General features: G+C 36.0%; 3 protein-coding genes across 3 annotated transcripts in view; 1 reads left to right on the top strand and 2 right to left on the bottom strand.

The window, feature by feature from the left end:
• Positions 1-2,373: 2,373 nt before the first annotated feature.
• On the bottom strand, positions 2,374-5,246 carry LOC142341490 (vacuolar protein sorting-associated protein 53 homolog). The gene has a single exon (XM_075392459.1). It carries the CDS (start codon positions 5,241-5,243, stop codon positions 2,622-2,624), a length of 2,622 nt encoding a protein of 873 aa, XP_075248574.1. The 5' UTR covers positions 5,244-5,246; the 3' UTR covers positions 2,374-2,621.
• Positions 5,247-12,738: 7,492 nt separating this feature from the next.
• On the top strand, positions 12,739-15,993 carry LOC142341489 (coiled-coil domain-containing protein 170-like). The gene is made up of 2 exons (XM_075392458.1): positions 12,739-13,083; positions 13,592-15,993. The coding sequence occupies exons 1-2, from the start codon at positions 13,008-13,010 to the stop codon at positions 15,865-15,867; spliced, it is 2,352 nt and encodes a 783-aa protein (XP_075248573.1). The 5' UTR covers positions 12,739-13,007; the 3' UTR covers positions 15,868-15,993.
• Positions 15,994-22,374: 6,381 nt separating this feature from the next.
• The window catches only part of LOC142341487 (nipped-B-like protein scc-2), a 95,046-nt gene continuing 90,965 nt past the window's right edge, over positions 22,375-26,455 (bottom strand). Inside the window, exons 18-20 of the mRNA XM_075392455.1 lie at positions 23,982-24,122; positions 23,554-23,796; positions 22,375-23,046 (exon numbers count right to left, since the gene is read on the bottom strand). Coding sequence (XP_075248570.1) covers positions 22,897-23,046; positions 23,554-23,796; positions 23,982-24,122 — 534 coding nt within the window. The 3' untranslated portion in view covers positions 22,375-22,896. The remainder of the gene's footprint in view (positions 23,047-23,553; positions 23,797-23,981; positions 24,123-26,455) is intronic.

Here is a 26,455-nt window from a genome sequence, read left to right as displayed (position 1 = left end):
TGACTTATGCTTCACTTTTGCTAAATCAACGGATCTTAAATAAATAGCAAATACGGCCTTAAGATCCGTTGATGTAGCAAAAGTGAAGTCTAAGTGAGTCTAATTGACTGAAATTTGTGCGGTTCTTCAGTCAGATCAATTCGGCATATGTTCTTATCAGAGTTCAATAAGTGTCAAATAAATTTAACCTGCTATTCTGCTATTTATTTAAATTTAACCTGATTTAACCTGAGATTTAGGAACTCTATTACCTGGATTTAGGAAATTTAGGCTACCCGATATCTTTATTCTTCTATTTATTTAAATTTCTCTTATATACATAAATTTCTCTTATTACTCTTATATCTTAAATAACTCCTACTATTTTCTTTCAACAGAAATAATAATTTTTCAGTTTGTTTGAAATCAGAAACGGAAGAAAAATAAGGAAGTTAATTTAAAACGTTTAACGGGGCTTCTCAAAATTGTTACTTGTTATTGTTGTTATCATCTTGTATGATTTCGTAGCAAACAAAAGTTGCAAGATAGTTCGATCACTGAGAACATGATGAACTACAAAAGACGGGTAGTGTGGTTATAATATCTTCAACACAAATTTGTGTTTAAAATCCTCAACACCAATTTTCTGCGAGCAAAAAGTGATTTGAGGCAACTACATCAAAATCCATTTAACATTTTTCTTTTATAGCTATTCTATTATAACCCCATGTAAGCCGGTCTCTTTCTGAGACTGATAGTCCCCAAATAGATTTTCTGAACTGCTATTTTTCTGTTATTTAATAATGGTATTAAATAAGTTAGCACTATCTGTCACCAATTTCTTTAGAAAATTGGTTTCTTGTCTCTGGTTTCTCTTCTCAAACAGAAAAGAAACCAATTTTCGAAAGAAATAGGTGACAGATAACAAAATTAACATTAGAATTCTTACTAACCTAAGTGCTAACGTATTTAAATCCTTTATAAAATAACAGAAAAAATGGCAGTCCAGAGAATCTATTTGGCGATTATCAGTCCCAGACACAGACCGGCTTATTGAACGCACAAAAGAAATTGAAGACTACAACTTAAGCAAAATTTTTAAACTATTTTTTGAATATTTAATTTGCAGAACCAATTGCTTCCTGTCAACAGTCACAAAACTACCCTATTTGTCATACGAGACAAAACAGGCAAAATACTAAAACTCGCAATACTAATGTCTTCAAAACTTTGGTGTCCCTAAATTCAACCTACTAATCCAGTTACAAGATTAAGTAATCAGGTACAGAAACAAAAAGGTCTTCGAAATTTCAAAATCCCAACTGTTTTTCGTGTTAGAAATACAGATTACCAATAAATAAAACCCAGGACTCAAAACATCAAAACGTGTTCAAATAAGCAAGACCTATGGGAGATGTGATTAGGGACCAATTGACAGAAAAAAATTGTTTCGCAGATTCCTTGTTACAGGTTTAATATTTCGAAATCGTTAGCAATGGATCTTGAATTTTTTTTGTAGTCTGAAATTTAAAAAAAATCACAGCAGAATTCAGCATGAAAAACACTCATAGGTACAATTTTTAAAACGTGAAGGGCGAGTAGATTAATCAAATTAGAAATGATCTTCAATTAATCAATGTCCAAAGATCAAACTTCTTTAATTTCGAAAAAAAAACAAAAACTCAGTAAAAGATTAACCCTTAACCTCGAATAACGAACTGTTAGTGCCATAGCCTGGTGGAATAGAAACAAAACGATGTCAAATTTTCAGAACTTCTCGCCAAATAGTTTTACATCAGGTCGCCATTTGGTTTAAGAGATATGGGCACAGAATCGAAAAATTTTACCCTCTCATCGGTGCGCTCATTATATAATACACCAAAATACTGCGCAAGGCTATCACAGCCTGTCAAGGAAAAGTTTTAGTAACAAAAATATTTTTATTCTGATTTGCTGACGTTCATCGATTTTCACCATTTCTGAGGTTAAAAAATAGGAAATTCAGGAGCATGTATGCATTTAAGTCGTCACATAGTCTCGGTTTTTTGCAAGTAGAAAGCAGAAAGGGCTGCTAGTTTTCGTCCAATAACTGGCAATTTAGATGCTGAGCATACAATTTCAAACGATTTTTTGATGTTGTATTTTGAGATGACATTAAACCGGCCGTGACTGACACCCACGTTTTCAGCATATATTTTCAGAATAAGATTTTAAAATTTTACCCACAAGAAACCATGTCACACCCTTAGATAAATCTCGGCTTTTCCGTCGCACTGATTTTTATTATCCGCCGCGCCTAAAGAAACTCTTTGTTGGATGAAAACTAGGATAAAAAATCTAGTTCTTTAGCAGGGTTTAAATGAACGTTTACTTTTTCCTGTCCGACACAAAAGACAACGATTGACTTTAATTAATTAGAGGATTTTAATACAACAGGCTGACTTTAGTAGCTTTCAAAATACAACATTAAAAATTACCTTCACCTATTCTAGTTCGAAACGAATTACTGTGACTATTTTGCAGATTCCGTTGATACATAAGTTATACATACAAATTTTGACTGCATCATTTTAGCATAATAACGTGGAATATCATACATATAAATTTTGAACATTTATGTTAGAGATTCTTATAATTTTTGCTTAAAATTTCCGTTTGATAAGTTTTTCTAGTCTTCTCATTCTACTAGATTCGTTTTCAACAGCTGGCTCTTGATGATGATGATGAGAACTGCTTGTTTGCTGACCAGCAGCTCCTAAGCTTGAAGCACCCACTGATTCATGAATGTTCGTTTGATTTGTCCCAATGACCGCCGAAGCTGCATTCATACTTGAAGAGCTTCCCGATTCTAAAACATGCGAAGATCCCCCACTTTGAGCTCTGTTCGATTCCTGCATTTGTGACACTCTGGCTCTGAACAAATCGATCAGAGGAATTTGATCATGCTTCTTCATTCCTTTCATGTCCAGAAGTTTCTGGAACATTCCCGAATCTGTGTCTTGTAACAGCTTCAGGTAGTATTCCACGTAATCGCGTGGACTGTCAATTTTAGACATGACAACTTTCAACATCATTTCAGCCCGGGTCATTTCACGGACCACAATTTTTGTGTAACTCGCTGGCGGTTTTCTTACGACTTGGCTTCCAATTGAAGGCAAGTCCATTAAGATTGTCTTCAAAGAATGCGTGTCCAGTAAAAGCTGTTCTGCGCCGAAAGTTCTAATCTCACTTCCGACGAAACTGATCAAAGGCTTGCACTTAACCACGTATGAAATGAATTTCGGAATGAACGAATTCACAAATTTGACACAAAATTGAGTGAAATATTTTCGCGCAGATGCTAAACAATCTCGAATAATCGGAACAGTGGATTTGATATGAGTGTTTATTGCATTGACGTAGTTACTCGTATCTCGAACAGAGTCAAACGCCAGCCAATTAAGCTTCGACATAGCAACCAATGGTGGTTCGCACGAGTTCTCCAAGTCTTGGACTAACAGCTGAATGCAAGCTGATATGACATTATGAAACGAATCATATTGCGAGGCAAACGACACCTTCTCCTGCAAGTCCGGGTTAATCTTCGTTTTGAGCTTTTCTTCTAACTGGACAGCAGTTTCAAGACAATATTCAGCAGAGCTAAGGAGTACACAACATAGACGCACCTCGTCCTGTGTCAACTTAGCCGATGAGGAATCTTTCTCCGAAAGCAAACTTGTTAAGTTGGCTCCAAGATTTATTCCAATGCCTGATTCTTTAATAGTTGCCTTATTGGGCAAATTCATCAGCAACACACGATGGGCAAATTCGTTCAAATACTTTGCGAAAATTTGGGTTAAAGACAGCAGCGAGGTGCCAGTACTTAGCTGACAGCATTGTATTAGACATTTCTTATAGTACACGAAGAAATCAGCGCAACAGGGGAGAGTAACAGCTTGTTCGTCAGTTGCCTGAGGAACCGGATTCCGTTTGACATCAGCTGAAAATCGAGCAATCATTTCGCCCAAATTTTTGTCCAAAGATTCAATGTAAATATGCAGATAGGGTTCAAAACTTCTCGAAATTGCTCCTGAAAACGCGCCGCTTGTTTCGTCGTCTATCTCATGCGGACCACTTGGTTTCGACTGTGCCAATGTTTCCGAGTCCTTTGCAAATTTTTTGCTCATCAACTCTTCGAAATTTGTGGTTCGTTGTATTGCAAACAAGAGCAACTTGACCTCAATTTCATTCTGACGATTCTTCATGACTTTTGTCAACTCGTCGCGAGTAATTTTACAAAACTCCGTGCACATGGATTTTCCCACCATCCAGTGAGGAGGAAAAATGTGAGTAAACTTCTGTTCGAAGTCAGCCAATGTCTTTTTGATCCAAGAGAATCGCCTGTCAATTTTATCAAGCCAGGCCGAGTCCTGATCAGGACTGAATAAAACCAGATATTCCTGAAGCTGTAGCTCGATGAACCAAGTCAGAAGATCCTTCTTGTATTTCGGTTCCAGTATGTTCACCACTCGGCATGCTTCCGAAAGTTGCTTCGAAGCAGCAACAGGATTCCCACCTGGTTTGAAAGCGTCCTTGAAATCGCCCAAGATTTGTTCGCCCAGACTCGTTTGAAGCGTTGTCATCTGGTTGGATAATTCATTGATCTCCGGTATTGCATTGTATTTATCAAGATACACTAGAACATCTAGTAAACCTTCTAACAAACTTGCAACTTCGCCGTATTGACGCTTTCGACTCAAGTGTTGCAGAGAATCAATACCACTTACCAACATTTGCAAATGATTTAATGTGGTAATAGCCGTTGTCAAATTCCGCTTAGCATTGTCCAGTTTCTTTATGTCTCTTGTGATCTCTTTCACCATTCTTTCTGATTGGTCAGCTTTTTCTTTAATGTCCAGTATCCTAACAAACAGTGTTTCTATTGCGTTTTCAGCTTCACCTAATGCAGCGTTTCCATCAGAAGTTGTTTCTGTCTGTGTCCGAATCACGCCGCGAATTTCCTCATCCAGGCTTTGTGTCTTCTGGCATATTTTTCCTACTACGTCGTCGATGGAAGCTAAGCTCTGCTCGGTTGGAAACAGGGTGTTGATGTAGTTGACGATGTTAAAGTTAGGATCATCTAAGGGATCGTCGCTTGGGAAAAGTTCTTTGAGGACTTGCTCCACCTCAGGTGGATATTTGACTAGCTCTGCGTCTATTAATCGTTGGTCCAGAAGGTAATCATTACTGTTGGCTCCTCCCCCTCCGCCGCCACCCGTGGCCATTAGTACTCTGAAAATAAGTTAAAAACCATATAAAGACGATAATCATACAAAAATACGTAAAATACGAAATCTTTGATATTATTTCTGCAGAAGCATTTCCATTTCCATCACCACCAAGAATAGTGTAGCTATATGTATATTTGAAAATGAAAATCTAAATCTGAACAGAAAGTTGTGTCCCTCAACACAATTTGGTGATCATAATGTTCATCAAAAACTGTGGTATCCGCCAAACAGAACAAAATTAGCACAACAAAAATTCAAGTTAAAACTAATCCATTAAAAACTGTACCGGTAAAAGACACTATAAATATTGTTTGCCAACAATGTAGGTTTAATATTAAAGTTATAGTGTTACTTTAAAACAATAATAGACTAATGTTAAACAATTTACTCATCGACAAAACGGGGAATCAGATTCTTGTTTAATTAGGATCAATATAAACCACACCACATTATAGGTGCCAGTTAATGGAATTTGATTTTTATTTTATATTTTAATGAAACAAATAAATTTTATTTAGATATGAATGAAATTAGGATCATTGAAAAAATCTAGTAATAAAAGCAAACCGACTAACGCCGGAAGAATTTCTCTCGAACGACTGGCGAGGCAAGCACTTTAGAAGGGGGCATAGGCTAGAGAGAGATAGAGACTTTTGATGCAAAAATTTCTGACTGTGCACGGGTTCGAATCCGCTAACTCTCGGAATAGGGCCGTTGCCATTGAACTCTATGCTACACGGGCTATTTAAGTTCATCGCTCACAATCGCTTTTGCAGCAACATACATAATTTCACTCTAATTCACTCAAAAACTCAATTCACTCAAACTACAAAGTCGAGCGTGAAAAAGTCACTCACGAAGTGAAACCCAAAGAATTTTCTACATGAAAAAGGTTAAGCAAACATTTTCCTAAAAAAGACACGTCTACAATAATTACTTCAAACCTCAATCGAGAGTAATTAATAATAATTGACTACCTTTCATTAGCGTTTTTGTAAATTGACGCAAATTGGTGACCGATTGGCCACGGAATCAGCGCCACTTCGATCAACAAGTCATTCGCAATAAAATTACGGAACTAGTTCCGGATCTGAAGCGTAGGCATAACTTACATTATGCTCTGAGACGCTTAAAAAATTCGCTTCAAAATGATGTTCTGGGACGCTTAAAAAATTACAAATCAGATAAACCGCTATCAACTTCAGAAAACTGCTCAATATAAAGACGATAATCATACAAAAATACGTAAAATACGAAATCTTTGATATTATTTCTGCAGAAGCATTTCCATTTCCATCACCACCAAGAATAGTGTAGCTATATGTATATTTGAAAATGAAAATCTAAATCTGAACAGAAAGTTGTGTCCCACAACACAATTTGGTGATCATAATGTTCATCAAAAACTGTGGTATCCGCCAAACAGAACAAAATTAGCACAACAAAAATTCAAGTTAAAACTAATCCATTAAAAACTGTACCGGTAAAAGACACTATAAATATTGTTTGCCAACAATGTAGGTTTAATATTAAAGTTATAGTGTTACTTTAAAACAATAATAGACTAATGTTAAACAATTTACTCATCGACAAAACGGGGAATCAGATTCTTGTTTAATTAGGATCAATATAAACCACACCACATTATAGGTGCCAGTTAATGGAATTTGATTTTTATTTTATATTTTAATGAAACAAATAAATTTTATTTAGATATGAATGAAATTAGGATCATTGAAAAAATCTAGTAATAAAAGCAAACCGACTAACGCCGGAAGAATTTCTCTCGAACGACTGGCGAGGCAAGCACTTTAGAAGGGGGCATAGGCTAGAGAGAGATAGAGACTTTTGATGCAAAAATTTCTGACTGTGCACGGGTTCGAATCCGCTAACTCTCGGAATAGGGCCGTTGCCATTGAACTCTATGCTACACGGGCTATTTAAGTTCATCGCTCACAATCGCTTTTGCAGCAACATACATAATTTCACTCTAATTCACTCAAAAACTCAATTCACTCAAACTACAAAGTCGAGCGTGAAAAAGTCACTCACGAAGTGAAACCCAAAGAATTTTCTACATGAAAAAGGTTAAGCAAACATTTTCCTAAAAAAGACACGTCTACAATAATTACTTCAAACCTCAATCGAGAGTAATTAATAATAATTGACTACCTTTCATTAGCGTTTTTGTAAATTGACGCAAATTGGTGACCGATTGGCCACGGAATCAGCGCCACTTCGATCAACAAGTCATTCGCAATAAAATTACGGAACTAGTTCCGGATCTGAAGCGTAGGCATAACTTACATTATGCTCTGAGACGCTTAAAAAATTCGCTTCAAAATGATGTTCTGGGACGCTTAAAAAATTACAAATCAGATAAACCGCTATCAACTTCAGAAAACTGCTCAATTTTAAATAATTGTTAAGCGTTTAAGTTAAATGGATACTTTCTTGGACTATACGGAACCTCTGCGTCACTTCAAAGTTAAATAAACGCTTAATTTTTGGATATTTTACTTCCTTAACATTACAACATTCAGAGAATTCATTACATTGATAAGAAAATTCTCTGGTGTTTGATACCTTTGGAATATCTGGCGTCATAAATTATAGCCAACCCCCGTCTGAAATTTTTCAAGAACCTCATTCCGAATTAAAAAAATTATTTAGACCCAGTTTTTCAGTCTGAAGACAAATATAGAGATAAATCCCCACATTATGTTAAACTGAAAGTACACAACTCTGCAACCAGTTATCTACAATATCAGTTGTGTTAGAGTTTATGCCATCCTTTTATGGGCTTAAAAAGTGAACAGTACTTTTTCCCGTTTTTGTTTAAATTCAGAGACCAATATAAAATTGAAACACTTACAAAAAAATTTATATCGTGAGATTCTTTGTACTAAATTTTTTCCAATATAAATTAAATTTCGACTTTTTTTTTAAAAATTTAGGTAGTAAATTGGTTTCAAATAAATTTCTAAGAAATGTCATATGGGTTCATAGGTTCTTTTGAAATATGTTCCTATATATCAAAAATTTAAAAAAGAGCACTAATTTTAAATAGCTGTAAATAAGTGCAATATGTTTTAAAAGTGAATAAAGCATTTAAAGTGAGAGATAATTGATGTGATCAAGTGTTAGAAATTTGAATAAACCGCATTTTTTGAACAACAAAATTTTTCCAAATTGTAGATTTAAAAACTGGAAATTGAAACTCGGAACAAAATCTGATAATTTCATGGTCAATTTTTAATAAAAACAATTTTTAGTTTTATATCCTTGTTAGTAAATAAATCAAATAACTGATATTTTAAAAATTTGCAATATTGCAAAAATTAAAAGAAAATCTTCCAGATTTCGTAGTGACAATGTTAAAACAATTTTCGTCTCTTGAGTTATGTCACGTAACCCATCTGCAATACTTGAAAAGCTCCGTTGGCCAGTAATGATCATTAAACTCAAAGGACAAAAATATTCAAAAATTTTGAAAACAATCGCAATTTTTAACAAAATCTGGCTAAAATTCAAGATATTAACATCTTCAAAACCATTTCATTGTCTCAGGAGACTATCCAGTGTCCCTATTTCAAGCTTTAAATAGCTTCACTGGCTCATAAAGATCCATAAACATGGAACAAGATAACAAATTTCTGAAAATTTGAAAAAGTTAAATTTATTGAAAAATTGCACAAACTGGAGTCATTAAAAAATTGATAAACATTCCATTAAAACAAGAAACTATGCAAAAGTTTATCATCAAGCCTTGTAAAAGGTTGCTAGGACCCTGGTGTCGGAAAAATGATAAAACAATTAAAAAAAAGATTCAAGAACTTGAAAAAATTGCAAATACTTTTTTTAAAAACCGCTGACATTAAAATCTTTAAAAATATTCATTACATCTAGATGCAATGCGGTAAGCTATAAAAACCCTAGAGGACGTTAAGTGACTCTTGAGATTGGAGAAACCCAAAAAAGACCAAAAATTTCAAAAAACATTCGACAAAAATTGTACAATTTGTGATAATGAAAGTTGAAAACTAAACCATGGCCAAAAAACATTTTCCAGTAACTTATTACCAAACACTAACGGAGATTTTCTGTTAGGCTGAGAACCCTGAATAATGACAATAAATGTCAAGAAAAATTCGAAAAAAAAGCACGTTTTGAGGAAAAAACGGAAAAAGTCGTGGTGTTGACATCATGAGAAACATTCCATTACATTTAGAAATTATACAGTAACCAATTGTATAACCCTGGAGAAGGTTCCTTGAATCTTGAGGCGACAAAAACCTAAAAACCGACAAAAATTTAGAACTTTAATTAAAAAAATTGCTAAAATTTGTGATAATAAAAAGTTTAAAACTATTTCATGGCAAAATTTTTTAAGCAACTTTTTATCAAACCCTTAAGTACGTTTTCTGGCCCCTGCGTCTGAAAAGACGAGAAAAAAGAAAAATAAAAGTCAAAAAATTTGAAAAATTTGCTCCTTTTGTCAAAAAAAAAACGCTCAAATTCGTCATGTTGAAACCATTCCACTACCACTAGAAACTATGCAGTAGACTATTGTAAAACTCTAGAGGGGGTTCCTTGACACCTAGGCCTGAAAGAACTTAAAAAATGACAAAAATTTTCAAAAACCTTGAAAAAAAATTTATCGAAAAATTGCAAAAATTTGTGGTAATAAAAAGTTTTAAAACTATTCGTTGGCCTATAAAAATTTTTCAGTGACTTATTATTAAACGCTTAAGGAGCTTTTCTGGCCCCTGGGTCTGTAAAAACCTGAATAATGAAAACTAAATGTCAAAAAATTTGCACGTTTTGTCAAAAAATGCTAAAGTTCGTGACGTTAAAATGTTGAAACCATTCCACTACCACTAGAAAATTTGCAGTAACCTATTATAAAACCCTAGATGAGGTTCCTTGACACCTAGGACTGAAAGAACTCAAAACATGACAAATTCCAAGAAGCTTGAAACAAAATTGTTAAAATTAGTGTAAAATTGCGTTTTTTAGCGATCGGTTGTTCAAACGTAGCCACGGTGGGTGCTGGAGATGGAGGGTTGGGGTGGGCAACAGTTGGGTGGGGGCAACAGCGCAGCGGCGGGTGGCGGTAATAGTGGCGGGGGGTCAACTGTGGGGGTGTCTTCATCCTCTCTTCCGCCCTTCACACCATAAGTATAAGCCTCCAAAACAGTTTTAGCTGAAACAGAGCTCAAAGGCTCTAAGAGCACTTAATGCCCGCTGGGCGCTACCTGTTTATCCCGTTTTTGAGGACGAAAAGTCAAAAGTGTCAGACAAAAAATCGGTCAAGCAAAAAATCGCATAAAAGAAGACAGACAGGACTAATATATTTGCCACAAACTTCGTTTGAGAGCAATTAAACAACAAATTTAAATGAATTCAGTATCAGTCGCAAACTTACAAGAAACAAAGCTTTCAACAAAAAGAGCAAACAAACCCATTAATGTCGGAAGAACTGCTCTCGAACGACAGGCGAGGCAAATTAAGTCAGCGGCTGTAGCCTGAATAAATTTTTCCTGATGGGCGCAAAAATTGTTATCCACGTTGGGATTTGAACTGTGCACCTCACGATCCCTCACCAAAGCACTGTTCACTCGGCTATCAGACCCTTCTAGTTGCTTTGCTACAATTGATTTTATTTTAGCAACAAGCCTTAATTCGGAGTGAGAGCAATAGAGATCACTCGAAAAAGAAGAACGAAAGCGTGAAAAAGTTACTAGAGAAGTCAAAGAATGTTGTAGAAGAAAAGCGCAAAAACGGTCAAGCGAAAAATTTGCATTAAAAAGACCAACAATTTTACATTAATTGCTACGAACTTCGTTCGAGAGCTATTAAACATAGCCAATTTACATGTAGATTTAACGTAAATTGCATGTTTTTGTAGAATTTATGATCAGAGCCTTAGAAACTTTCTCTGGTTCCCGAAAAATATTGTAAAAACTATCTCGTAGATACAATATTTAGTTAATGAAATGAATCAACTCTTAAGGCAAGTATTCGATGAAAAAGCTGTAAAAGGCATTTCCCTCTAGTTTAAAAACAGATCTAACAAAATAATAGCTGCTAAAACTTGCACAAATTGTAATTCTCATTTTTATGGCATTCACAGCAATGCAGCTTGCGGTTAGATCTCAATTGAAGTTGGCTGCTACATATTACAGCCATGTAAAATTGATAGAGTCGATTACTCAAGATAATTTTTCTTCTGATTTGAAGTATCTCACTCCAAACATTGTAGGGCGCGAAACATAACCAATAGTCATTTTACCCCAAACATTTTGAAGATTATAAAAAAAACAATTATAACTCAAACTTCATGCGCCAACATATACCTGTTGGTCAGATCTAAAAACCTCCCTGGCAACTAGTTCTTTCATGCACGAGTCTCAAAACGTTAAAAGTATGATATTGTATTCAATGAAAAGTGTTATTCAATAATCCATCTATCCCACAAGTGCCCTCTGCGGGTCATTTCCTCATCCTTCAACGAATCTTCAAAGATGACTAAATTACTCGGTTTCGTATTCGACCGATTCATTCTCTGCAGAGGACTACTCTTATAAGCTGGCATTCTGTAATACTCAATCAAGTCTTCCATAGAATTGATTTCATCAATGTAGTTTGATCCCACTCTTTTTCCCAGCGTATTTCCGCAATATGCAAGGAATCTAAACTTTGAAATTGAATTAGAAAAAGGTTCCGTATTATCCCAGAGCTGTATGTGTTCTTGATATAAGCTCTGAAGTATTTCATCGATGTTCCGAGGTGGTATATAGTCGTTTGACATTGAAGTTGAATCTCTAAAATCGGAATTGAAGCTCGCGAAGCTTCCTTTTCCTATTGGCTGTGACACCTCAGGCACAATTTCTTCAGGGAACAGTTTTGCTTTCAATTTATGGACTAAAGAGTTCGATTGACGTTGGGATTGCTTGTTCACATGAGGCATTGTTACTTCCCGTTTGTAAGCTACATTCAGAGGAGTTCTTACAGATCTCAGACAATGAATGCATCTAAATGATGCAAAATTAGCCATCAACGATTGTCTGAAAAAATGAATTTTGGATACAAGTGCGAAATTGGATCTCTCATGTTTGGGCCTGAAAGTGCTTTAGGCTCAATTACACAATTCAAGTGCTTTGAAAATAATTACATGATCTATCACATAACTTTTCAGCCCAAAACTCAATAAAAATGGATAAAAAATTTGACAAACAACTCGACATGGATTAGATCATTCAGTGGTTAAACGAAAGCAGCTGTTATAAGATCTATTTGATAAAGCTGCTATTTTACCGCGAATACGTTTTCATTGTTACGTGAGCAGCAGAAAAAAACAATAAGAGCAGATAGAAGTGCTCCAACAGCTCTCAAAACCAATATTGTAGCTACGTACCAAAAACAGCATACAGAAACCAGTCAAACAGTTTTAACAACAAACAATGCATAATATATTAGCCTCGCTTCAATTCAAAAATATTCCACTATTGAGCGAGACGTATTTTAGCACGTGAACTGATACGGTGTAAGCAAGCATAGCTTAACTGTACAGCGAGCACATATTCAAAAACAATTTTAGACTTCATTGTTTAGATCATCATAAAAATCGGCGTCCCAAATCTTAATTCATATAATTCATACCAACACTAAAACTCTCCTTTGTTTCATTTAATCTCGCCCAAAATTTTTTCAAATGAATTTTTAGCTTCTAGATTTTCTGTTTAAACTGGAGCAATGGCGGAAAGGCGAGAGCAGATTAGCATTGACGATTTTGGGAACCTCTTGACTGGTCGGTCAAACATGTCTATAGGTCAGTATCCAGACACTACTCCCCAATTTAACATTTTCTTAACTCTTTCAATCAAGTCAAATTAATTAGCTATCTCAATTAAAAGCGACATCACAGCATCAGCATAAATAAGCCCATTCAATGATGCAAGCGTCTGCTTCTAACTAGATCTGTTCCTTTGTCGCAATAGAATTTTTAAAATACTTAAGCACATAAATGGTTGCTTTGCAAGAATCCAAAAACGAATATTTCTAAACCGAAAAGAAATTGTTTTCCAATTTCTAAAATAATAGCAAATCAACATTTAATTTAAAAAAATTTAAAACCAAAATTTAAAGCCAAAATTAACTGAAAACCAAGGTTACTTTAAAACCATAATTAATTCCAAACCAGAATTAATTTAAAACCAGAATTAGTTCAAAAATATTCAAAGTTAAACCCACTTTGTCAAAAAGAATCACTGAAATCTTATAAAGTTGAGCCATTTATATCTCTACTGGACGCCAGTTTTACAATCTGGTAATTTCAGGAAACACACACGTCCACACAACTACAGTGCGCTCTACCCCCTTTGTCTCTAACACTCAAATCCAGGACGAGATCCAGGACCAGATAGTGTGGTACCGCAAAGAAGTCGAGAGAAAAGAGAAACTGATCGATGACCTGCGCAAATCCGAAGTCCAGTACCAAACAGAACAGCGCGATTACCAACTAAACATGCACGACTCATTGGTCAACGAATACCGAGTTAATGCCGAGCAAGCCAGAGACGAGCTTGCAACAACTATAGCCAAAATGCAGTCTATCGAACAGGACATGAAGGAACTAAAGCATAAGCTAACTGTTACTAACAGTGACTACTCTGAACTGAGGGAAGAAAACACAAAACTCAAGGAGAACAACAACCGTCAATCGATTCTGATCAATTCAATGCGATCCAACATTTTACTGTTAGAAGAGAAAATCACAAAATCTGAAATAGAAATTCATTCATCCAAAACTGAAGTCGAGGAACTTAAAGTTCAAAAATCATCTTGGGAATCTGAGGTCACGAAGTACAAGGAAATTATTTTGGAACTTGAGGTTCTGAAAAGCTCACTGGTTAGCGAGAAAGGAGATTCTACCAGCAAACGTAGAGAACTGTACATCTCGGTGTTGTCCGCTCTAGGAGAGAGTTCTGCCGCCTGGGATTCTAGAATTCCGGACGATTTCGGAGCTCTATCAGCCAAAGTCGAACAGCTGAGAATGGAGCGCGATTCCGCAAGCTCCGAAATGACAAGTCTCCGAGCCCAGATTTCAAAATACGAGTCGTTGTTAGAGCAATCCGAGACCGAAGTAAAAGCAGGCCGAGAGACAATAATGCGACTAGTGGCAGAGACAGAAAAACTGCATCAAAGCGAGACAGATCTCAAAGTTCAGTTAGCTTCAATTGACGGCGAAAAATCGGCAGCGTGCTCTACCATTGAAAAACTTCAGTTTGAAAACGGAGCATTACACTCAACAATAAGCGAGAGAAGTGAACACATTACCACGATTGAGACCGAGATAGAAACTTTAAAAGCTAAAATTCTGTCGCTTACTTCTGAACATTCAACGGAGCGAGACAGTTATGAAACCCTGAAATCAACCTACGAGAAGCTGCGTGAGAACATTGCAGCTTTGCTCTCTTGCAGTTTCCAATTTGTCGACAAAACAGACGATAGCATCGTGATCAGACTTCGCGAGTTCCTCAATGACTACAAATCGAGGAAATTTGCCATGGAAGCTCTGGAGACAAAACAACGAGAACTAACTTCATGTCTGGCGGATGAAAGGCAAAAATATGAGTCACTTTTAGAAAAACTTGCTGCTCAAAAGACAACACAGGATTCGAGCACGAGCGCATCTGGCTCATCGGCACTGCACAGTGAAAGAGTAAAATTCTTGGAATTTATTGAAAAGTTGTCACATTTACTCAAAATGGAAAAAATTACTGGCGAACTTGGGCTGGATGTCAATTCAGATGCTATCTTACACCGCGTGAAATCTTTAGTAGAGAAAGAAGATTCGTCGCTAGCTGAGAAGACATCAACAATTTACCAACTTCAGCGGAAGGTCAAACATTTCAAAGAAGAACTTGAAAGCAAAGAACTACATCTAGACATGCTCAGAAAAAAAATCGCAACACTCGAGGAAAAATCCGCAGGAAAAGTTGAATTGTTCAAGGAAAAAGAGGAACAAGAATCGAAAATAAAGAAATTCGAGCGTCTAAATGAAAAGCTTAGAGGCCAGCTGGGCGATTGCAGAGTTCAAATCACAAGTTTGAAAGCCGAAATTGCCGATATCAACGCTTTGAAGTTGAAGCAGGTTGAAAAGGATGATGAAATCCGAATCTTAGTGGATAAATTAGACCACCTAGAGAAAATAAGAAATAAACAAGCTAAACAATTAGCTGGATTGAAGCAAGAGTTAAAATACGTTGACCACGAAGCGCGAAGCACTACGAATTTGAAAGAAGAAAATATTTCACAGCTTAGCGATCAACTAACACACGCGAAACGAGCCCTCGAAGAAGTAGCAAAACGAGAACGCCAACTAGTTGAGTTCCGATCACTAGTTGCCAAGATTCTAGGAATGGATGTTTGCGCATTAACAGTTCCAGATTATGAGATCATTTCCAAACTTGAGAGGTTGATTCACCACCACCACGTGGAGACAGTACATCACCCAGCCACCGGAAATGATTTGGATAACTTTTGGGAAGGTTATGAGAGGGCAAAGGAGAGATTGACTCAGAAAAAGAAACCAACACAAACTGCGTGGTAGATGATAGCAGACAGCTAGGACGTACAAATATCTAAATAGCACTGTAAATTAGACCAAATATTTGTTCAGGCGAGATAATAATGATGTCTTTTCTATTGTTTGCTGAAATTCACCGATCTTTCTTCATTCTTTCAAAACACTCAAACGTAGTTTAAAAAATACTTGAAAAATAGTGACATGACACGTTTTAAATTAAGCAGCAAGTTTACGCCAAATTTTAGCACAACCCTTTCATAGCATACAAAGAGTTGTATAAACTATTTTATTCAACAAAACAAGGGCGCTGTCAATGCTATTGCTGTGATCTCAACGAAAATAGAAAAGGTTACTATATGGTTGTTATGGCTCTCACGATATTAGCATAACTTCTAGAAAACGATAACAACCATGGGGTAAAATCTTGTGTAATGAAATTATATTGGCTACAATTTTATTTTTTTAAAAAAAACAAGGAGGCACGGTAATGTGCGTCCGCACATGATGTTCCGATCCCGCTCATCTGCATTTTTGACTTAATGGTCTACCAAATGAGGAAGAGATATAAAACGTTCAAAGAATAACATATTGATCAGCAAACCACTATATGAAATTCATGCCGCATTAGAAGATTGATGAAACCTGTGAATGATGAGACGAGATAAGACAAACGCGAAAAAAAACAGAATTTAATTACACTCAAAACTAGACGTCTATGTTAAAAAGAAAACGGAACAATGAAAAAAATGGCACTATACAACACCTAAAAATATATCTTAACGAGACTTCGTAACAATAAGAAAAACAACTGCAGAAAGGGCAAAGTTCAAAAATTAATTTCCATTTTAGAAAACCATTGTTTTCCAAGCGATTAAAACCATTAGGTATCAACCGAAATCAATAAAACGGTTGATTTATACATCTTGACAAATAATTGAGGAATCAATGGAAACTTGTTAATTTATACCTCTTAAGGAAGCAATTCAGACCTGTCATTATCCAGGCAATGTTATACGACTCCAAAAAGAACTTAAACAGAAAAAACAATCGAGTAATTTAGCAAGAAAACGGTGCAGCCGTTAAAACAATAATCTATTCACTGAAAACACTATAGGCTTAATTATGCAATCTTTCAAAGCCAACGAAACATCTCAACCAATTTGCTGTTGCGGCAAAGAAACAAAGAAAATTATCAAAAACTCAGATATGACAGCACCCAAAGTCACAATTTTTAAATGAAAATGAGTATCAAAGCCAAGAAGCCATTTGTTGAAAACAAAAAAAGTTAATTCTACTCTGGCTCACTACAAACAGGATTCAGTCTGTCTTCACAGAGACTAATGCACCTAAAAAGTGACAAATCTGAAAAATCAATTGAGTTTTTAAAACAAATATTTTCAATAGGGTTTGTTCTTACTGAGATTGAGTCATAAGCCTACAAAAAAAAGCAATGAACACGGTCAAAAATCAAAAATTAAAATACTCTATTTTATGAAACCACAGAATTGAAGCCCTTAAAATTATAAGATTTTAAAAACAATTGAAAACTATGATCAAATAAATATATTCCCGTTTTTTATGTGGGTCTAGTTTGACCATCAATCGGTCCTCTTTGCAAAGAGTCTACCTAGAATAGAGAAAAAACATGAAATACTGACCATTAAAGACAACTCTTTAAAAGTTCTTACAAAAACAATCTGTTTAAGCCCTGTAAACATCAATTAAAATTTAGCACCAACAAAAAATGATGCTTGCTTTAGCAAGAAGATTGAACTACTGATCAATAATGAAAAAGTTAGATCATGTCAAAATAAGAAAAATTCAAGGTTCAACTATACTTTTTTGGGAAATGTTTTGTCTGAAAGTTATTAAAACCATTAGCCATAAAATTAAATTAGTAAATTGGTTCATTTATACATTGAAAAGAACCAATTGAGATCTTTCCTGATCTAGAATTTTTAGAACCACTACAAAAACAACAGTCTGGTAAAAAATTATAAATTCTAATAGATTTTTCGAGAGAACTTTCGCAGCGGTGAAAACCATGATATTCACCAAACACAATAAAAATATACATTGCGCATTATTTGAGACATTATGTGGACCTGTCATTAATGTGATAATTTGACAAGCAAACAAAAATGAACCTCAAAATTGGGCAAACAAAAAAAACCACAAGTTGGAAACTCGTAGTAAAAAAGCGGAGAACCGTTAGTTAAATTTAAAACTATTATGGAAATTAAATTCAATTTCAACTGGAAAGAGACTGACCTGTATTTACTGAGACTAAGCTACATGTCGACACTAGTATGATATAAAAGATGCAGAGTTCAAAATTTCACGGTTGTTTTCTCAAGACAAAAAAAAATTCAAAGTAGTGAGAGCAATTATATATCAATTGAAAACATGGTATAGTTTTACTTGTATCAAATGAAGAATCCAATTGGATTTTCTTTTATTAGCGAGACTAAGTCATGAGTCTGCAAAAAGAACAGAAAGTGCAAGCAAAACACAAAAAATCAATTCATTTTTTTAAACGCTTTGTCCAAGACTTAATACCAATGAGCTCATACTCAAAAGCCATTATGTTATGTTCAATTGAGCTCATTTTCTTGTAAAGGGGACTTGCATCAATTGAGTCTTAGTACGAATCCATTTTAATGAACATAAAAAAATAAAAGTTTCAAAAATAATTCGAAGATTGCGCCCCCAATAATATCCGAACAATATTTGATTATAAGAAACAAAATTAACCCTCTTTTGAGGTTGAAAAAGAGCGTGTTAGCAGTTTTCAGGTCTCTACTTCTAGCAAACTTAATAAACAAATTAGGCTATAAAAGCATATTTGGCAACGTTTTCGAAGAGAAAAAAAAATTTAGCAAAAAACTCGGATCAAACATTCAGCAACCCTCCTCTATCCTTTTAGGTAAAACCAATAACACTTTTGTTGAGGATTTAAACACATTCTAGCAAAATTGACAAAAATTGCGCTAACATTACGGAAAATGTGAAAAACAACGGAAATCGCTCTATTATTCACAAATAATTAAACCCCGATATCTCCCCGGAAAAAACGAAAATAAAAAAAAATCTTTTTAATTCTATATTATACGCTGGACGATCTTTTTAATGATACCACACTCAACTCTACGATGAATATATCGATCGGCGAAAATTGACTGAACAAAAAAACCATTTGAGTATACAGTTCCTACCTCCCACTAAAGTGGGGGTCGGACAAAAACAGGCCAATTTGACTTAAGCTGCTTACATTATCTCAGTACAAAAAGCAACGCTGAAAGGCCATTACTTTGAAAGCAATCAAATTATTCAAAATTAATCGGAGACATAAAACTACAAAAACAAAACTGCACAACAATGTCACCCTGTACAAATCAAACTCAGTTGAATCTACGACGCTACAAACAAACAGATATCTCGGACTCAAAAGACACCAAGGCTGGATTCTGTTGTAGCTTGCTTCCACCGGGATTCACCGAGGGGTATAAGCTCACTAATGGACTTCAAATGATGCAAGTTTATAATAGACCACATTCTCTTAGTTGAAAATATGAACAATTTTGGCGCTCTTTTCATTTTATTTTTAGCACTGAATTTCCAATTGAGCTTAGCTGCATGAAATTTTGACTGAGAGATCATTTTATATCATGAAAAACTAATAATCAAATGCAAAAATTCACTTAAAAATCAAACTCCAGCAAAAATGTTGCGCAAAGCACACTACAATAACTGTTTCAAGTTCCTTCAAAAACAATTACTCCAGTAGGCATTAAAATTAGAAAAATGCGCATTTAAAAACGTTTGTTCCAGCAGTTTAGGTGTTAACGACCGAAACAGCACAGGCTACCAAATCGAATCCTATACAATAAAAGCAATACAAAATAATACAACTTTTCTGATCATAAAACGAAACAAAACCATGCAAAAACTAATTGAAGAATTTTGGTGGCGGATGCTTTTGAAAAATTTGATGCAAATTTATTAAGATAAACTTGAACGAATCAATCGAAAAACTACAAAACATTAAAACATTAAATCTGTACGCTGAAAGCAACTTTTTTTTGTGCTGGCGACCCAATGCGAGGCAAATTTGAAACATTAACCAACTAAAGTCTGACAAATTTCTCACGATCAAGCGTGTCAATTTAATTCAGGGACTGCAGCTTTAATTCAGGGCTAATTTGTTTATGGGGTCAAAAACATCCGACCACGGTGCACTTTGAACCCGCAACATCCGCAATCGTATTTTTATAGCCTTACCTACTGGACTATTAGCTCCTGTTTCAAGCTACCATAGCTTTTACTTTGCCAACAAACTTAACGTAGCAGCGAGCGCAGTTGAGATGACTCAAAACTGGCGAGGAGAAGCGGGAAACAGTCAGTTGAGAAGTTCAAAAATCTTCGAGAACAAAAGCGCAAACATAGTCATGCATAATTTTTGCATAAAAGACCAACACGTATACAAACATAACCGACTACCGTCAGGCGAATTGCTCTCAAACGACCGGCGAGCGGTTGGCTTTGTCAGTAGCTAGCCAGGGTTAAGTGAAGCTAGCTTTAGATTAATTGAGGTCAACCTCTAAGAACCGCCCTTCACACCATAAGTGTAAGTCTCCAAAACAGTTTCCGTGAATCGCATACTTGAGGACTAGTGAGCTGAAAGGATCTAAGACCTCTTAATGCCCGCTGGGGGCTGCCTGTTTTTCCCGTTTTGGAGGACGAAAAGTCAAAGGCGTCAGACGAAAAACCGGTCAAGCGAAAAATCGCATTAAAAAAGACCGACAGGACTATTATAATTGCTACAAACTTCGTTTGAGAGCAATTAATAATTGCTTCAAACTCCGCTAGAAAGCAATCAAAAATTTTGAAAAAATAGTAAACAGCAGACTTAAGAATATTATATGCTCATATTGACAGAACAATTCAATTACCAATAAAATGCAAAAATCGCCCGCAGTTTGTAAACAACAGCTGAGATTTGCACGGCCGTACAGACATTAACAGATTTAAAAAATTGTTCCATGTTGTCAATTTGTTTCAGTCTGTAAACCCTTCATGTCGTTATACTTTCCGAGCTTTTGTTTTCTCTATAGACTTCATAGTCAACTAACATAGCCGGCAGATTGCCGGAATAGCTGCGAAATTGACTTGCGTGCCGTAAAATACAGATGGAAAAAGATACAGAAGTGAGTTGATAATAGTTATCGCCGCTGCCTATAAAACTTACAAGTTTATTTCAAATGAGGTTGTTTTTGGCTGCAAAAAAAGTTTCCATGTCGCGTCTCGAACAGGCGATCTCCGGATTAACAGCCGGTCGCCTTAACCACTCGGCTGTCGGACCATACAATCTGTTTTCTTACAATCAAAATTGTTTTAGGAACAGATTCTGTTTCTGAATAACCGCAATTTAGGTCACGCAGAAAGCGTGAAATCAAGCGCGAAAAAGCCATTTAAGCAGTGACGAGACAGAATGTTCTAGAACAAATGTAAAACGAAAATGAAGCGTCAGACGACGAAACAAAAAAAAACAAGAGCACAGCAATATAGCTACGCTCAGCTTACAGCTTCGCAGCTATAAAAACAACTCTGTAGTGTAAACGACAAATTTATAGATTTGTTCTAGTTGGCAATGAAATCTAGTGAAAAAACAAAAGTTTGGAACGAAAGACCTGAGAGGGGTTTACAGAATGAAACATAAATGTAAATAAACAAGGTTTTCACTTTGGATATAAGCAGCCAGTTGAACTTCAATGACCATGCATTGCAAATTATAGATAGAAATATTAGAACAGCTGAATTGGGGTTGCCGATGCAATCTGTTATCAACATCGATAATCTTCATACGTTGCCGCTAAACATTTACCGCAAAAAAGTCATAATCAGTGTAAACTTGAAAATATTTATTCGGAACACAAGAATTTGGAACCAAAAGGCACGTGGAAACAATGTAATAAAGGTAATCGACTAAGCTTTTTAGCGAAACATCAAAGAACAGACTAGAAAGACAAGAAAGAAGGCAAGTCGACGCCCCCAACCGAGCACCACCGAGCCCCCCCCCCCCCCCCCCTAAGAGGCATCGACATTGTCACAATCTATAACCATCAAATTTTTCAAATTTAACAGTTTCCACGAGAATCTAAATTGCTTATCTCTATTGCAAGGTACTTATTGACAATGACAAGATTTTTAAAAAACCTGAAATGACCTTGACATAAAAAGGTTAACCAAAATGGTATTTTGAGGCGTACAAAATGGTGCATACGAACAAAGGAGCATCACATGAGGAAGCGAAAACAAAACTAAGTCAGGCACAAAATAGCTAAGCTCAGCTTACAGCTATTAAACAAATGGTGTCGCCTTTCCTAACTTGAGAGCCCTATTCTGACTGAAACTCTACAGCGGCCTCGCAAAATATACCCAACGCAGTAGACTCTTCTCATTTTGTTTTACCTGAGGGACAAACTAGTAGACCTTATTGTGGGGGATCTTCAAGGTGAAGGAAAAAGATGGTTTTGAACAAGAATAATTTCTAAAATTGAAATAAGGTAACAAACTGTATCTTGTATTACTCAAGTAACTACGTCTATTCAAGAAGAAATGCATAGAACATAATGAAACATTAAAATGAAACAAAAATAGATAGATAACACGAGTTAACTCTCTCATAATAAATAGTCAAATTCTCATTTTGATTATCTGCCGAGGTTTAAATAATCAGCCGAGTTAGCTGGGAGAGTACACGAGTTTATAACCTTGCAAACTAGGGTAACAAAATGAACGAGGACATATTGGAACATTCTTCACACTTTTTAGGAATTGAGACCCGACTGTTGTTGGCAGGATCTCAATCGACAATCATCAACTGCTTAATTGACGGATTAAAATTTGGTAGTTTAATTCGCTTTAATGGAATCACGTCATATATCTTTATTAATGAACTGTGATCCAACTGAATGCAATTATATTGCTTCTATATTACGTAATACATATACGTAACTACTTATGTAACTACCACTAAGAATATTCGCGTGATCAGCTGAAGTCGGGGTCGCTATCTTCGTCATCGTGCGAGTCGTCCTCAGAGTCACTGTGTATTATAACTCGGCTCCTTCGGCCCTTTTTCTTCACAGGCGTCTTCTTCGCACTTTTGCGGCCTTTCTTGCTCTTCTTTTGCATACGCTCCTGAAACGAAGCCACATGCCATAAAGTTTATAAATTGATCTAAACATAACCGACTAACGTCGAGCGAATTGCTCTCAAACTACCAGTGGGAGCTCGAATCTATTGCAGCCTGCTTGGGGGTAACTAAATTCACTAGGTAAAGGATATAAACTAAGTGATGTTACGCCAATTTTGGCGCACCTTTCAGAGAGACAAGCGGGGGTTCAATTCGATAATAGAGCTGCGGCTTTCAGTTACGCGGTTGAATGAAATTAACTGTGAAGATACAGCTTTCCCAGGTTGAAGCCCCAGACGGAAAAGACCTCAAGTCAAACGCACACGCTCTGCTTTCAGACCAAAATTACAGGGTCTGGAAATCGGTTCGAGCTCACAGAAGTCTGGAGAAGGCTCTGATTTCAGTCTGAGTTGTTCAGTCTGATCAGAGATCACTGCGGTCTGGAACCTCAACCTGGGTTACCTTTACGTTGTGAATATTTTTCTAAAACTTGCATAATTTAGTTCACTAACCATAAATGAGGCGTTTTTAAGTATCTGCTGGTCGCTGTTCTGCTGATGGTGGGGATCGTCCTCGTTGTTATTGTTGTGGTTTCCACTGCTTCCTCCGCCATGTGGATTGCTGTGCGGAGTGTTGAGGTTGACAGTGGCTGAGGCATTGTACTTGCTCTGGTTCAGGTAGTAGAGAGGTCTAGCAATCGGGTCTCCATTCTCATCCTCATCACATGCATCCAATTGCATGATCAGATCTTTGAACTGAAATTAAGACTTAGAATCAATATTGCATACAAAATCTAATTTTCAATTCAGCTTATGTAACTCCACGATTCTGCATCCATTTAAAATTAAAAAGGTCACAATAAGAAATTCAGAAGTACAGAATACTTCAGCCTTCAAAGTTTGCCAAATCTAATTTGTAAAAAAGTGGGGCGAAATCTTACCTCCAAGTAGTGTCTGACTACTGCTATCCTCTGCTGTGGATCCACAACTGGACTCTGATGCCCTCCAAATTGGATATAATTGATGACAATGCTGGGCTCAAACTTAATGCCACTTTTCCTGCCTAAAGCTTTCTCGTACACCTAAAACACAGAGAGCCACATTAAAGGATCGGCGCTCAAAAGTTATGTAATTGTATTCCTCTATCACTTCATTTTCATTGAGTACCTCGAGACTTGATAAATTTATACATAGCTTCTGTAACAAAGAGCTTCTGTAAAGTGCATGAGACCGTCCGTATTGACTAGGAGGCACATGCGACCTTGGAAAGCAAAGTCACATTTTGTCTCAGTGCGCAAAAAGATCGAACATTTTTTATTGCAGTGAATCAAATAAAAGGTGAAATTTTATCATGGAAATGGAGGCCAAATCTTTGGATTGTATATAAAACCACTGCGAGACTAATAATGGTCTCACTATAGCTTCGGGGCTATCAAAAAAGAGAGAGCAAAGAGCAAGTTTCTCCTCCACCAAATATTGGTTCCTGTTCCACAGGGAACCTATAATATTCATCTCCAAACATTTGAAAATTTCAACTGCTTTTTCAACAGCCTTCATTGCAAACGAGCACCTTACAAACCTTGAACGTAAAATTAGTGTTAGAATTCGTGCCATTTTGTGCAAGAACTGCTGAACAACTTAATACTCACGAGCTTTACCAGTTTGTCGCATTTCTTAAGACGACACGTACAAAAATTGGCCGGTCAGCCAAAAAACGATGAAACAAAAAACTGAATGATCGAAAGAACTTGTCAGATTATAAGCTATCAGTCTAGAGACGAGGGAAGGAGCTGGCTTTGGTTAGCATAATAAGGAGACTGCTCCTATTGGATGAATGCGAGGAGGGGAGGGGGACTAAAAGCCGTTGAGTAAAAAAAAACTTGCCAAATTGAAAACATACCCGGCAGATTGCCGGAAAATAGCCGCCGTTGATTCCAATAAGCATGATTGGGATTGAAATAACAGAAGATATTGAAAAAAAAAGATTTTTGCACAAAAACATTTTTCTAAGTCCGATTTATTTTGATGGCATTTCGTAGTTGAACATACTTCTATTTCTTAGAGAGAGACTACGGCTACAGGGGCTACTATCAATAACATAACAATAAGCATTAGAGATGGTAAATAAGACTTATAGGAACGACGTTCAAATAGCGGGCATCTAAAATTGGGCTTTATGGGTTTATCCCGTTTCTATTTCTGACATCCATTTTTGTACTAACTCTGTTCATTTTGAATTGCTTTGCTGAGCAACTGATGTTCAAAATCACTTTTAGCAGAATGAGAGAAGAGAGAAACTAGCCTAGAGAAGTCAAAAAGATTTCACGCAAAATGTTGAAAAGGCGGCAAAATGAGGTAAAGCGAAACATTTTTTTATTCGACGAAGTAAAAAATAAAAAATAGGAGCGCTATAATAGCCGGCTGAGAAGATGAGGGCGGCTATTAATCATAATAAATTGTGTCAAGCATTCATTCAGTATCTTAAAAATAACTTGTACAATTACTTGATGGCCCGTTCTCAAGTGTCTCGCTCATTTTAGTTTAATGACGGATAACAATGAAAAAAAAAATCAATAGTGTACAAAAGTTATCAAAATTCCAAGAAGAACATAGCTGGCATATTACCAGAAAACAGCCGAAACTGATTCGTAGATCTGCAGTCTCAAAAAGATATTATAAGAAACAGACCAAAAAAAATTTTCCTATAAATTGCTCAGATGTTGCTGCTTCTAATTGCAACTTATTGCTGCTTCTACTAAGAAAAAAGAAGAGACAAATTTACTGAATTTTTTTCTGTTTTTTTTTTCAGTGTCAAAAAGTGTTCTAATTCAGCGTGCAGTATCAGTTAGATTCTAAAACTATAATTAATGCAGCCTATAAACTGAAAGCTAATAAGCTTTATACCAATATCAGCTAGCAAACACTCTAATGAACTTTGATGACCTAATTCACAATGACTTAATGACCGGGCTTTATCGGTTTAACCCGTCTCTTTTGATTTTGCTCGTTTGACTATGAACGTATTGCGTTCAAAGTCACTTTTTCACTATATTGCGTAATTCAATGCATGAAAGAATTTAAAATCCATTCAGTTGAAACAGTGAGTGAAGTAAGTCAGAAGTCAAAGGTAAAAATTATGACTTATTTAAAACGAAAAACGTGATCAAAAGGTAAAGCGAACTAAAAAAAAAGGAGGGCGGCTAAATAATAGCCGTTGAGAAGCTGACGGCGGCAATTAAAAAAATTAACAAGACTTTAATAATTGCTTCAAATTTCACTGAGAATTATTAATTGCTAAAGGCTTCGTTTAAAAGCAATTACTGTCGATGGACCAATGCAATCAAATGACAGGGCCAGGGGTTCAGTTTTAGCTTGACTGCCTAAATCTATGATAAAATGAGGGGCTTAAAATGGT

Source organism: Convolutriloba macropyga, chromosome 6 (genome assembly GCF_964194025.1).
Source record: "Convolutriloba macropyga chromosome 6, txConMacr16.3, whole genome shotgun sequence".
Classification (NCBI taxonomy): domain Eukaryota; kingdom Metazoa; phylum Xenacoelomorpha; order Acoela; family Convolutidae; genus Convolutriloba; species Convolutriloba macropyga.
The sequence above is the reverse complement of the archived record's forward strand: the minus strand, read 5'-3'. Positions and strand labels throughout refer to the sequence as shown.